Source organism: Accipiter gentilis, chromosome Z (assembly GCF_929443795.1).
Source record: "Accipiter gentilis chromosome Z, bAccGen1.1, whole genome shotgun sequence".
NCBI lineage: Eukaryota > Metazoa > Chordata > Aves > Accipitriformes > Accipitridae > Astur > Astur gentilis.
In genome coordinates this window covers 26,800,889-26,816,464 of record NC_064919.1, presented here as the reverse complement: position 1 = coordinate 26,816,464, position 15,576 = coordinate 26,800,889, and the positions used below count along the sequence as shown (strand labels likewise).

At 38.2% G+C, this 15,576-nt stretch overlaps 1 protein-coding gene across 5 annotated transcripts in view; it reads right to left on the bottom strand.

Moving 5' to 3' along the window:
• FBXL17 (F-box and leucine rich repeat protein 17) overlaps positions 1 to 15,576 on the bottom strand; it is a 335,309-nt gene that overhangs the window by 314,671 nt on the left and 5,062 nt on the right. For all 5 annotated transcript variants that reach the window (XR_007505105.1, XM_049795631.1, XM_049795632.1 and 2 more), the window contains exons 2-4: positions 7,134 to 7,256; positions 4,514 to 4,771; positions 3,620 to 3,751 (exon numbers count right to left, since the gene is read on the bottom strand). Coding sequence is in view for 4 of the 5 variants with exons in the window: in XM_049795631.1 (XP_049651588.1) it covers positions 3,620 to 3,751; positions 4,514 to 4,771; positions 7,134 to 7,256 (513 nt within the window). In the remaining variant the exon portion in view is untranslated. The remainder of the gene's footprint in view (positions 1 to 3,619; positions 3,752 to 4,513; positions 4,772 to 7,133; positions 7,257 to 15,576) is intronic.

The window sequence follows — 15,576 nt, the reverse complement described above, 5'->3', positions numbered from 1 at the left end:
CCTTTAAAACCTCTTAGGGCTCCATTCTTCTAGTTAGTGAAGGCTGCAATGCAAAGTGTTAATTTTCTCTGACAGCTCAGGTTAAGTATAGCCCTACTCCATGTCTCAGTGAGTACTGCATATTAGTGTGGAAGAGTTCTCTGATTTTGCAGCTTAAGCTATGTACTGTCTATATGGGGTGGAAGGACAAAAAAGGGGTTGGTAGAAAGTTAACAATGAAATCAACCAATTCATCTTCCATCAGACACATTCACGTTAATCATTCATAGGAGGCAAACATGAAAGTTATACTCATAGCATTCAATTCCAGCCATGACCATAAAATAAAACTCCAACTAAACTCAACCAAGAAGCTAGGAAATTTCTTAGTTTGTCTGGACAGAGTTGTAATCTGTTCTTCCATTCACACTGAATTTCTGTGAGATTGTTTGATTGTATCAGACTGCTTGGGGACAGATAAGGAAAGACAAATCAACATACTGGCACACTTTGCAAGTCCTACAAATTATTTTTTTTTCCACTTGGTTCCCAATTTGACCAGTATGCTTCAGAAAAGAGGCTTCACATATAATTACTCTTCCATTCAAACAACAGAGGAAAAATAAACGTATTTTGAAGAGGTACAAATCATAAACAGTTCTGCAAACAACAACCTTGTATTGCCAAGTTAGCCTTGCAACATTAACTTTTTCTTCACACATCCTTTGCACACATTTATTATTTGCAGCTTTCACTTATTACCATGATGCAATCAGCATTTCAAAGAAAGAAGAGGGTCTACTTTTCTGTGAAATACCTAGTATATTAAACAATCAGAACATAAATTCCTTCTCTGTTTCTGCTCAGCAGTCTGATAATGAAGTTACTTAGCAACAGATGAAGCAACTGAACTGTGTTGCCTGATCCACGTTTCACTGTAAAGTAACACTCACAAAGGCATTATTTAGCTGCTGGTTGCCTCTGTACAGATGTATTTTTGAAGTATAAAATCCATCAGTCTGAGACAAGCCTACATGAAAACCCAGCCTCCATGTACCATCTATAATGGACAACACATTTTGAAAGTAACAGAAATTGCCTGTAAGATTCACGTGATTTTGAGCATCTCTGAAAAAGGAAGAAACAAGAAAATACAAAACACACAGACTCAATGTACAGTATTTACATGAAAGCTATAGAAGATGTTGGGGGGAGGGGGGGAGAAGCACGGGAAGAAAGGAGTCTTTTTCCTACAGCAAACTGACAATCTAATCTATGAACTTCAAATACAGAAATCAAGCCCTCATATGTCAAGTACACTTTTCTTGCCACACAATATTTTGATTTCAGAGAAAGAATACTTAGTTATTTCGAAAACACACACACACACATTTCCCCAAACTACCTTCTTCACCAAAAGAGTAGGAAGTAAGATGTGCCACAGTAAATATTAGCAGTAGTTTTATTTTAGGAGGCAGTCTTAAAAACAAATGTAACCCACAGAATTTGGCAAATCAAACAGTGGATTATCATTTGCCACCAACCATTACTCCCTTTTAAGGTAACTCTGGGGCATTAAACAATTCCTATCTCTTATTATTGTTATTTTGGAAGGTAAAAATTTTTTATTTTGCAACTGCATGAGAACTTCTTACAAGCTGTCTTGGTTCATTGCACACAGTTACACTTCCAGCAAAATTTGAAAGTCTCTTGCCCTTAGCAAGGGAAAAGCACATCAGTTTCTGCAGCATGATCTAGTGGAATCATTCAAGTATTATTTTATTCTAAAGATTCAGCACCCTGGAATTCATAACAACTTTATAATTTCATGTTTACATTTCTAGACCAAGATAAAAGAATTTGGACTTTACAAAGCTAACCCAAGTGTGCCACAAGTTTATTTCTTCCTGAAAAATTAAGATTGGGCAGCAGCTTTAAATAACACTAGACATTAAAAAAACCTACATTCATGAAAAATTGTGCATAAGGTTAGTTTTGATAAGTCACTTGAGAAATTTTCAGAAGTGACAAAATCATTAAAAGAAGTTTCCTATTTGAGTACAGATTTTTGTCTTGTTTCCAATGAAGAATCAATGTTACATTTCCAGTAAAGGAGGCAACCAAATAAAGTACAAGTGAAGAACATCCTTCCTGATTGTCTTAAAACCAAGAGACTTCCTATGGCCCATTTCAACTGAGAACTTCAATGACATTTCAGATAAAAAAAAACAACACAAAACTTTTAAGTGCTAATAGTTATAATGTCAGCTTCTTGGGTTATGTTTCAGACTATAAAGAGAATAAAAACATTGATGGCAAGAAGTGTAAGACATATTTGTAAGGAAGGTCAAATTAACACCTTAACCACATATTTTCCAATGATCATGAACTTATGTAGGTATTTATTCATACAATAATTTTTATGTACAGTTAAGTAATCTTGCACGTACAATTATGTAAACCTTGAATATTCACAACAAGTTTTTTCCTCTTTCATTCAAAGATAAATAATGCTTTGAATTTCCCTACTTTTCTCCAGTTAACTTTTGCATGAGTATGCTTTCCTTCAAGGCTTCTTGGGACTTTCAATTCTGTTTTTTTAATTAACAGATTTTCTTGTCCTAAGATAAATATTACAAGGACTAATTTTACTGTATTCCAGATTTTGTTTTGATATGGGAGAAGGGGACACACCATTTTTCTGCATTTGAACTGTCTTGAGATCTCAGTTTTGGTCATGATCTATTTCTCAACTTCCCACAATTCTGATCAAAACAAGTAAATGGCTCTTTTTTTTTTTTGAAGTAGAAAATATTCTCGAATGAACCACCTTATGTATTAGTATCTGTTTGTCTGTTTGAAGCCAAATGTCAAATGACTCTGAGTACAAGGTATGCTGTTTTCTTACAAACGTATTTATTTGTTCCAGTTCAGCAGTTTTCAAACTAAAGCTTATAACCCTGACATTACCTGATAGTTAAGAATTCAACTGCAAGCAGATTTTTCTACTTACTTGCAAGAAAAAACAAAAACCAAAAAAATTAAACCCAGTGCTTTACTATACTATCTAGTAGATACTGGCTTTCAACGTTAGAAACCATGATTTCAAAGACTGTTTATAATTAGGACACAAGATAGTTTCATTACTCCTCAGCAACTTCCTTCTAGTAGCACAGCCACATTCTTTTCTCAACTGCATCCTGATGAGAAAGTGACATATTTCAAGAAAAGATTATCAGAGTGTATTATTTGTAATCAAGAACCCTACCTCCAAAAATCTTTTAGTTTAGTAAGTTTGTACTTTTTACTGTAGAAAAATGTACTGGTATAAACAAAAGAAACATTCCATATAGACTAAGCATTTTCCTACACGAATTAGGCATCTCCTAAACTATTAGTCCTGGAACTTCATGTTGAAACCAAAAGTTAATATGTATTTGGAATAGCATTAACTTAACTTGTACTTTGAGTCATCTGAGCTATCTCTGTAGAACCTAAGTTTTCACAGATAGAGAACATTTTTAAGCAATTCACTGACAAAAAGCAGCTATTCAGAAGAAAGTTTTAAACAGATAAAAAGCAAGAGAAAGCTCTGACAATGAAAACACTGTGGAAAAAGAAAATCATGACATGTACTTACTAATTTGTTTTCTTGCATGTATATTCTTTGCAACTTCTCACAGCCTTTAGCTATAAAGATCATTCCTTCATCTGAGATCTTGTAACACTGCCCAAAATGAATGTCTTTCAATTCTCTGCATTTTGAACCCAGCTGCAATTAATGGAATCAAAGCAAGTATTTAAGAATAAAGGAAAAAAACAACAGGATTTGACTGGACTGGAGGGTTGGGAGTTTAGATTTCTTTCTGCTTCTACACCCCCCCACCTTAAAAATTATCTTTCTTTACAGGTTTTGTAACACAAACAAGAAAGATTATAATTACATGCATGACAAAATGAAGTTGCTAACTACAGTCAACAAAATGGAGCTAGGAGCAGCATGTAAGAACCAAGTTATTTATTGAGCATATAAATAGCTAACAATGCCTGTATGCTAGACCATTGATAGCATATTTGATTTAACATAACTACTTCACAGCTTACCCTAAATGCTCCTTTTAACACAAGAGAGAGAGTTGATGAAACCTTCCTGCATGCCTAGCAAATAAAGTTCTCGGTCACCTTCAGCCTTCATGATGCAAAAAAGAGTTATTTAAACACTGGTTCCAAATAGCAACAAGCTCAGGAAAACTTAATCAGCCAGAGGTGAAGTACAGGATGTTGAACTGGAGATTTCATTATAAAAGGGATCATATAATCCCTGGATATTAAAAAAAAAAGTGTGTGCAGTCTCTAGAGAACAGCATTACTGCACCAAAAAAATATGCCCATAAACCAACTTTTAAAATAGTAGAGGTCATCTGATTTTAATTAAACCTAGAAGAGGGTACCTTCTTCCATGTCCCTTTTTGCACTTGGTAAGAAGTTGAAAGATATTAAATTTACAAAAGAAATTTGTGGAATGGATGGTTACCTGCTTTAGGCCTTCATCAGTGAGTCTGTCTTGATTGCCTACATGCACTTTCTGAAGAAGAGGACACTGAGAGGCAACTGCAATAATAGAGATGTCAGAAAGCTGTTTACACCTGTAGGCAGTATACCTTAGGAGCCCAGGACATTTCATTGCTAATATGCATACTCCTTTATCAGATACATTGCGACAATCAGAAATATTGATTTCAGTAACATTCTGGCTTCTTGATGCTATCTTTTCCAACAGCTCATCAGTGACCTGCAAAGAAAACCCAAATATTCAAATTTAAATTTTTTCATAAACATCTTTAATTTCATTAACACAAAGAACTACTATTTGCAAGATACATTTCCATAAGGTATTGGGAGAATGAAAAGATTTGTTTTCCAAGATAACAGCATACTGGTATAATCAGTTTTACAGTTACCTTTAAAGAATTCTGCTCCAGCACTTGGAGAGAATAACAGCTAATGGTCCTCTTTTAGACAAAGAATTCTTCAGCCTTTAGAAGAAAAGGATTTGCTGGCCCTTCTACAGCAGCACTCTACTTATGTACCTAAGGTAGCATTTACAGAGGAGTAAATGTATATGTATATGTCTCTGAAATGCAACAGGTCTTTACTTAGGCTTTGGTAATCATCCAAAACCAGGTGCCAGCAGACAAATAGTACAGTGATACAGGTAACAATTAGCTTCTTAACAACAGAAAACAGTCACCTAAGGTAGCAGTGAACGAAAGGGAGGAGAAGGAAAGAACACCATAAAGCTAATTAAAAACCAAAAGTTTCCCCGTTATTTGCTCAGTTTTAAAATATGCAAGTATTCTGGTTTTAAGTGTTAGTCTATGAAAGACCATTAAATCAGATACTTGCACAATTTTCCCAGAGCTCCTTTGAAGAAAAAAAAGATTCTATCCACTTTGTACCTGTACACATCATAGTTACCTAACATGTCAGTTATTTTAAAAGTCAGTCCTACACAGCAGGTAAGAAACATAAGATATTCTTCATGCTCAAGATAACTTAAAACAAAACAAAACAAAAAAAACCCAAAGCAGGTAAGACACAATGCACAGGACTCCCTCACTTTAAAAGTTCAGTTTCGAAAAACCTGAGGTGACCTGAGGTTTCTAACAAAACTGTTCAGGAATACTTATCCACCACTTAGCATACATGTGATTTAGCTTTAAGCCTGAAGAGGGCAAGAGAGCAACACAAATCTCTTTTGTTTTTCTCTTACACAGTTGAGAAACAAATTGCATTCAATCTCTTTTCCATTAGTAGCAACTCTAATCTTTTTTTCTTGCTATTTCATCAGCTAGAAAACATGACAAATTAGGGCAGGGGACACACACACGACGAAAAAACCAAACCACCAAAACCCACAAATACCTAAACAAACCCCTCCAAAAAAGGAACACAACCCCAAGAATAACCTCCAAAAAAACCAAACCACCGAACACTCCCCACACACAGAGAAGGATAACATTTGTGCTTAATACTGGTTTAGGAACTCAATTAAAAATTGGCAAGATATTTTTCTTAGGGCAATGCCACAACTGATAAACTTTAGTGAGATCCCAACATACCCAACAGACAAAACCATTAAACACCTTTGTAGTAGAAATAAGGCTACACCTCAAGACAGTGAAGAAGAAAGACTTATTTGACACATAGTACCTACAGAGCAAAAAGATGGACCTCTGGTCCGAGTGTGGAGTCACTTGAGAAAAATCAGACAATCTGCTATGTAACAGTGGTTCAGAAATAGGTTAACTAGTAACTCTAGAAGCAAGACAACTTGCATGCTTTCTAATGAATTGGTGATCTGAAAATAATATTGCATGTACATTCTTTACATCCAACATAAATGAGTTCGTGTTGCTGCTTCTTCAAATGGGACCCTCCAATAGTTGTTCCCTTGCACCCTATATTTTCATGAAACTCTCAAGAAATTGTTTTATAAACCTCTGAAAGTAGCTAAGTAACAAGAAACCTCAAGGGGGTGGCCAAACAACATGGGCATCCTTAGAAAAGTATTCCAAGGAGGAAAGTTACCCAGAACAATCTAAGGCTAGACTCTGTAAGGATCTCACCAAATGAAATCCATGAATCCCAGACATACTTAATTCTAGGATTGGCTAAAGGCCTAGAAAGACACAATCTGTCTTCTGACCAGTAGGAGACACATGAGTTGAAGAAAAATTAAAGAAAATCTGTTAAAACAAACAAAGCAAGCATCAGTTAGGTGATCATTCTTCAAAACTAGAGCATCCTCAGAAAAGCTCATGTATGTCTTTCAATTAATATGAGATCTGATAGTTCTTATGAATGGAAATACCACTACCTGGTACGGACCCTAGACAAGTAACCCACAATCCCTTTCAAACAGCACTTGTCCTTACACTGTTTAACAAATGATCTTAGACAAAAGCAGCTACATTTAAAGAAGTTAATCTAAGGGTCCAGATATTTTTAGTCTCTAGCAGAAAAAAATCCCTGAAAGCACAGACATCACTGTTTTATGGGTTTCTTTTGTTTACCTTTGCTCAAGAGTACAAGTTCTGAGAACAAGTTCTGAGTCAACAAAACATAATTTTTCCACAGTGACACCTTCGTACCTGTTGACGACTACTGAGATCCAGTTGCTTCCAAAACTGAAAGTCTAAACAGAGTTCACGCCAATATTTACAGACTAATGACACTGAAAGGCAACGCTCATTCAGGGATAAATTGGAAAATATCTGTAAAGAAACGGAAGGAAATATTATTTGTCAGAAGTAATCATATTTTAAGACAGAAATATTTTACTACTAACCTTTCTTGTAAAAGACAGAAAAGTATTAGTGTGCATTGCAACACACAGTTCTAGAACTTGCCCCTGACTTGATTAGTCAAGGACAATAACAAAAAACCTACAACCCATAACAGCTGACAACATTAATAAGTCACATTGGCACAACCAACAGTAGAATGTATCCTACTTAAGCACTCATTTCTTAGACCAAATTTCGAATGTGCTTCTGAGATGGGATACCTAAGGAATTACAAATACAAATACTAGCACAATGTTATTTGCAAGCCATTTAAAAGGTGTTTTCATTCCCATTCTGATTCAGGTACAAAAACCTTTCCTTCTCTTTCCTAACTGAACTGAAAAGAAGAGTCATAAAGGTACAAAAACATCAGTCTTGTAGGAAGGGGGCATAGGATGGTGGAGCAGATCAGCAGAGCAAATCAGTGTCATACAAGGAAACTTAAGCATAGAATTAGCATTTTATACCCCAAGGTTTTGAGCACTACAGCAGCCTGCAAAAAAGAATAAACTGTTCCTTTATGGCAGGCTCATACATTTTTGTTACATTTATTATATTCAGCCCTTCCTCAGAAGTACTGTTGTTTCTTAATAAATATAAAAAGGTCTGTCAAGAGTTACATATGAAGGTACCCTGTAACAAGTGAACTTCAGTCTGCATGACATCCTATAATGAAAAAAGGCAATCATGGCATTAAGATATCTACACAGGAATACAAACTGCAAAACATGAAACAGTCCTCCCACTCAACTGATGAGGACATCAAGTACTAAGCAGAAGCACAATAGCCATTCCCTGCAACGTTCTCAAGAAAATCTGAAGATATTGGACAGTGTCCATAGGAAAGCATTAAGGTCTAGAAAACATGAAAAAATTCCAAGAAAACACTAGGACTGTTTAACCAAGGAAAAGCAACAGCAAAGAGAGTAAACAAACTAGAACAACACTTTCATCTTCTTTGTGGTGGGTAGGACAATTAGTCTCAAAAATTGTTAGGCTTCTAAACTAAGGATAATAAAGCATTGGAAAATAATACCTGGTAACTTACAGAATTTGCATCACTGGGTGGTCTCTATAACAGACTAGACAATCAACTGTCAACAATAACAACCATTACTGTCCCCTTGTTATAGGAGATGGCTTAGCTTAGGAGTTTTAAATATGTATATCCCTGTAAGACCCCTTGGTGAAGGGGAGTTGGTTGACTTCCTAAAAGATCTGCAAAATATAAGGAAAAGAAAAAAATGAAAAACAACCCAAGTTCACCACCTTCTGTAAATGCTTGCAAGATTTATCATTTATCGCTCCCATCATCATCTTCCAGCTATGAAAAACTCACAATCTCTTATGTAAGACTCCTCGCAGTGCTGAAAGATTGTGCGCGAACACTGTTTTCCTGCAGGCCTTTGCTTGACCATTACCAGAGCCAATGGATGTTTCTTATTAGGGAATCACTTGACCACAGGCAGACAGAAGTGCAGATGAAACAATCAGTGCCTGCTTCCTCCCTGCAGTTCTTTGTACTGGTGAATCCATGCACAGAGCAAGGAGGTGGCTGTGATCAGCACCCAAAAAATACCATCACCCCTAGTCAAGAAGGGAAAAAGTACTAATTAGTAAATGGTAATTTGGCATCTGACATTCCTACTGCCAAAGAGTAATTCTAAGCATTAGAAAGAGATGACAGTCTGATGATTCTCAGCAATTCTAACATACTAAAAGCAGTAGGAAACTTGAGTTCCTACTACCAGGATGAAACAGAAGACTGCATCTTTTAACAGTTACAAAAACCTCAGAAGAGAGCAAGGCAACGTTCAGACAGACATCAGACTGACTCCAGTTAATACTAAGAAGGGATGCCGAGGTTGGCATTATAAAAATATTTTAACTAATCTTTGCTACAGTGGGAAACAGATATGCTTATTTGTGGAAATACTACCTTCACTTTGAGAAACAAGAGCTTGCAGTTTGTAAAACAAGAACATAGCAAACACAGAGTAGAAAAGACTGTCGCTAATCCAGCTGCCACCATTATATGAAAGCTCTTAAATAATTTTTGTTCCATCCTACCAAAACCTGAAAGACCTCGCAAATCACAGACTGCTTTGCTACTGCATGAGACACAGTAGTAGCAATGCTGAAACCAAAGAGAAGCACGTTTGATTCAGTACTTAACACAAACAGTATTTCTGCACAGACAGTATTATCCTGGAAGAAACGTCTGAAAGCATTTGTGGTCATGTTTTAGTCCACGCTGTACTTATACACTCTTTACTTGTCGCTGCAGGTAGAGTTAAGTGTTGCAAGCTGACTTCTTGGAGAAACAACCATCAGAACAAAGCCACTGGAGGAAAAACAGCTGCTGACAAAGTCCTTGCAGATGTTCCAGAAGAGACAGGAGCAGCCATGGAAGTTAGACAAGCAGTACATGTTCAAGAAGATGGCCTTGCTGGTTTTGTTGCTTACAGCAGCTATAAAGTTTCCAACTATAAAAGGATTCTGAATAATGACATGTAAAACATCAATTTCTCTTCAGAGCCTGCAGTTGTTAAAAGGAGATCTATTGAATTACACTAAATGGAATTTAGTAGCAAAGCTTATACATATTCCAGTTTGTGGCACATCACCCTTACGTTAAGGGATTATCTTAGCTGCTGGTTAAAATACTACACTAATGCATAAAATACTGCAACTCACTTTGATGACCTTCACCATCCTTTAATTCAGTTTCATGCTCTAGATATATACTGATACTGTGGCAGGGTAGTCCTATGTTTGAGTTACAGCCTAACTGCGGTGACACTGCTCAATTCAGGGTTAAACACAATGCATTGTCCTGTAAAGAGGACCATTACTCAATAGTTTCACTATGTAGGCCTGGTTACTTTGTATAAAGATGCAGCCTTTGCCAGCAACTACACACTTGAAGAAGGAACTAAAAACTGATCAAAAGGAAACATCCAGAAGGCACAGAAGGCTGGATGATTGACAAAGAAGCATGAACTAGAGGAAAAGTAAAGGCAGCAGGGGGAGATGGCCACCACCAACTCAGTTCAAGACCTAGAAGACTTACCCACACACACTCCTTGAGTATGCACTGTAGAATAAAAGAACAGCTTTTAATTCAAAGGGGAGAAAACCTTAGCCCAATAGAAATGGTGGCAGATAAGCAACTACCAATAATGACTTGGGGGAAGGATTTTGGAAACTAAGTGGGTGAATCTAAAACTGTGTAAGCTGCTTGCTTGTTTAACTGCAGGGTGTGCTAGCTTTGTGGAATTACCACCTAGCACCCATCTTTGCGCAAATACGAAATAAATAATGTATCTCCCAAGTATGTGACTATTGGCTCGTTGCACACCAGGTGACAAATCTGCTTTTCAGACAACAGCAGCTTAATTGTCCTGAATTTAAAATTGTTTTCTAATTCCCAAGGCTGTATAAATAGAGTTGAAAGTTAAAACCATTCCCACCACTGAGCCTGTTCTTTTAGCTCCTCCTTATGACAGATAACTTTGAGGGGAGTGGGTCCACTAGTTAACACACCTAATTCCTGAAAACTGTAGTCAAGCATGTACACACATGTCCAGTACTCCCCTTTCTCCCCCTCAACTCCCCATCTAATCCTCCTTCCAAGCACCAGAGAGACTGAAATATCCTTCAGCACTCTCAAAAGAAAAAAAAATACAAATTTAATAGTATTTTCTAGATGCATTTCACACTTTTTTTCCTGTTGGCAAGAGGCAGTGGTAGAAGAAGTAGAGTTCTACAAAACAAGCAAACAAAAAAGCCCTACTCTCTTTCCTCCCTCTCTCTCAACTCACTCTTTTTCAGCTCACGTTCCTAAAGCAGATGTCAGTGCCTCCTGCTACAACTTTTCAAGTGATAGTTAAGATTAGTGGGTTCTTCCCATTCAATGGATGCAGAAGACTTTCTGGGCCTCCAGGCTACATCCTATTTAACGATCAACACTCAATGTTCAACAGTGATGGCCTTATCATAACTTCCAGATACAGTCAGTTCTTTAATGTCATGCTCTTGCTTCAAAGTAAGTGTTCATACAGACTCATTGAAGACTATAGTGAAAACAAAATCCAAATCCAAGTCCAATGCCCAGAACAGCATATGTCAACTAATAGATATAGCTGGCTTTCAGTCAGACCACGTTCAATCTGCTGAACTCAATTCAAACAGCCCAATTTTATGTCCTTGGTAGATACAATCATACAAACTCCTTACAGCGGGGCTTTCCCACTGTTCCTCTATTAAACATATGCTAGATATTTCAAGCTGCATATCCAAAAATGGCTACTTTCAACTTTTGTGCTAAATGTTGACATTTCAGCAGGAAGGGGGGGGGGGGGGGGGGGGGGGGGAACGGGACACTCACACCCTATACATACCTTTTCTTAAAAGAGTAAAGATAAGATTTAAATATCACAAATCCATGTATTAAACTTAATTAGGTTATCTGCAAACGTTTGATAACTTTGGCCTTAAACCAAGTTCCTCTAAGTTCAGTCAAGTGGAGATACCTAACTGCACTTCTAATCAAAGGAAATCATGAAAAGTCAATCACACCCATGAATGTCACTACGAAAAAAGTACAATACTAGAAAATTGTGCATGCATTTGCTGACACAATTTTTCAGCACCAAGTTTTGCAAAATCAAGAATTCACATCACACAAATCAAATAAAGTAAATATAAACATAATTCAAGAAAGAATTTTAACTTTTCAAAAGACAATCCTAATTAAAAAAATTAAATATTTTTAAAAAACACAATCAAGGAGTTAGAATTATTGATTGCACAGTCTTAAGAAGCTTTGCATCAGGAACAGAGGCAAGAAAATTCAGCTGGTCGCTAATGCCATTCTTTAAAGATACTAGCAACTTTAAGAACAAGTTACAGCTTTATGAACATGAACAAAATATAGACCAGAGGCCCCAAGGCAGATGAGATATTCTAAAAGGTGAATCCATGCATCCCCTATTTCTGTCCATTGTTTTCATGTGAAAGATCTTTCAATCTAACTAGAAAATATTTCTGTGAATGGAACTTTCTCTTCTCAATAACAACCTCTTGTATCCAAGAATAGGTATCTATGAAATTGTTTCACTCCATTGCCTCAGCTAGATTTGTTTCAAAACCAAAAAGTTCATGGCATTAACAATGAAAGAACATTAAAATGTAAACTCAAACATTCCATGGTGCCTAATGAATTTGATACATTCATTCTTGGAAAACTGCTCATTTGTTCATCAACTGCGTGCAAACTTTTTCAGCAACTAATTCAAATTTCATTGTCAAAAATAATTCTAAAGTACCATGTTCTAAGGAACATGCTTAGTACATGACATTTTACTACGAACTGTTAAACACGGTATTTGTTAATTGCAGGCATAGAGAAATTAAGCTTCCAGTGGGTTTATGTTTACTACAGGTTGTTTTGTTCTATTTCAGAAAATGAAAGAATCATCTATCAACAGAAGACAAATGAAGGACAGAAATATTTGGCTGGCTTTTAAGAGGTTTCATCACTTTATCCACACATAAACCCAGCTGAATAAGGGAAACATGAATGATTCATGAGCACCTGAGTATAGGAAAGATATAAGCACTCAAGGCACACACCTCTGAAAGGACCCTCAATACACCCATAAAGGGAATCAAGCTAAAAATGCTCTTGTGATCAACAGAAATGTGTCTGCCAGGAAAAGTGATGGTGTGATTTCACATCACAGCAAGGATTCTTATGGCAAACTGTCATTAGTAGGAACAGTTCACTGGTCCCCTGCTCCTAGTTACCGGAATTTTTGCACTGGATTTAGTGAATGAACCCAGATAAAGTCTTTTCAGGAAGCTGAGGAAAAGTTTTGCAATGTTAGACTGGTGTCAGCCAGCTGAATCAACTCACTCTGCAATTGCATGGTCACTCTACAGAGCACAAAGCTAGCAGCAGGAACATGCAGCCACAAGTTACAAAAGGGAGAAAGACACTGCCCTTAACAGCCAGTCACTTGCCAATGGATCGCCTTAGCTGTAATGCAAAACACAACTTTAGTTTTCTCTGTAAGAAATGACAGGAGATGCTGATACCATACCCTTCCTTCTAATGGAAAGAAAGGGTTCTGATGAATAAACAGGATACCTTTACTTGAAAGGGCTCAAAGTTTTACTCCCTGACATCCAATTGTGTCTCACTAAAAGACACCTGTGCTGCTTCTGAATCACCACAAGTTTAAAAACAGAGACACTAAAACATACCAAAATCTGTGAAAGGCCAAACACAGGTCAGGCACCCTGAGCAAAAGAAACAAATGACTGAATAGGAAGTGAAAGCAAGAGTTGCATTTACTTTGTATTCAAACACTGCACAACTTGTAATCTATTAGTTTTGTCTATGCAATAATACATAGTTTCAGAGATGTACAGCAAGCCAAGCAACAGCTAAAAACATTAGAAGTATTATCAGCCATAGGTGGTGAGTGTCAAGGCCCCTATCTGCCTTCAAGAAAAGCAGAAGTTTCATTCCAAATTTGTCTCCTTCATTACATAACTCATTTTATAATGTGAAAACCTACATCCTTACACAAAAGCCACCTTTTCACACACACGCACCTGTGGAAAGCAAAACACTTATTTTTATGATTCTGCAACAAGTGACAAAATATATCAGGACATCTTTCAGAACTTTTAATGTCCACATACTATCTTTGCTTTTGTTACTACTCTATTGGCACACCTTTCCTTCACAACTGTGCCCCCCAGCTGCACTTCCAGAAGCTCAGGAACAGCACAGTGAAGTTTTAAAGCTGGTTCATTTCCCTACTGCAATCACAGGGTGACACTGAGCTTCCAGGGCGGGGGGGGGGGGGGGGGGGTGTGTGTGAAGATGTTGCTGTGTTGTCCATTGCTAGAGAAAGAGGAGTTCTACAGAATAATTAAGACCGAAATGAAAGATCATTTATCTCCCTGCATGAGCCACAGTTTCAAAACCCTTTCCATTTTTCTCAATGCTATAGCTAAAAGTAAGGCTCGGCACAAACTCTAGACAGGATAAACTGATGGGAACAGCAGCATAAGAAGGAAAGAAAGCTGGTATTACAACAATGACTCCATAAACTTGTGGATGAAGTCCAATCCAAATGATGCATTTTGATGCCTCTGCCTCCTGACTAGACCAGAAAGAAAAAAAAATACAGCGTAACTATAAACACATTGTGGTGGGTTAACTCTGGCTGGACACCAGGTGCCCAGCAAAGCCGTTCTATCACTCCCCCTCCTCAGCTGGACGGGGAGAGAAAATATAACAAGGAGCTTGTGGGTCAAGATAAGGACAGGAGAGATCATTTACCAATTACTGTCACAGGCAAAACAGACTCAGCTTGGGGAAACTTAACTCAATTTATTACAAATCAACCAGAGTAAGGTAATGAGAAATAAAACCAAATCTCAGAACACCTTCCCTCCACCCCTCCCTTCTTCCCAGGCACAGCTTCACTCCCAGATTCTCTACCTCCTCCCCACAGCAGCACAGCGGGACACGGAATGGGGGTTACAGTCAGATCACCACATGTTGTTTCTGTCGCTTCATCCTCTTCAGGGGCAGGACTCATGACACTCTTCCCCTGCTCCAGCATGGGGTCCCTCCCATGGGAGACAGTCCTCCACAAACTTCTCCAACATGGGTCCTTCCCATGGGCTGCAGTTCTTCACAAACTGCTCCAGTGTGGCTCCCTTCCATGGCGTGCAGTCCATTCAGGAGCACACTGCTCCAGCGTGGGTCCCCTGCAGGGTCACAAGTCTTGCCAGAAAACCTGCTCCAGCATGGGCTTCTCTCTCCATGGGGCCACAGGTCCTGCCAGGAGCCTGCTCCAGCGTGGGCTTCCCACGGGGTCTCAGCCTCCTGCTCCGGCGTGGGGTCCTTCACGGGCTGCAGGTGGAGATCTGCTCCACTGTGGAGCTCCCTGGGCTGCAGAGGGACAGCCTGCCTCACCATGGTCTGCTCCAGCGCCTGAAGCATGTCCTCCCCCTTCTTCACTGACCTTGGTGTCTGTAGGGCTGTTTCTCTTACATGTTCTCACTCCTCTCTCCAGCTGCCATTTCTGTGCCCACTGCAACTTTTTTTCCCTTCTTAAATCTGTTATCCCAGAGGCGCTACCACCATCGCTGATGGGCTCAGCCTTGGCCAGTGGCGGGTCTGTCTTAGAGCCAGCTGGTATTGGCTCTGTCAGAGATAGGG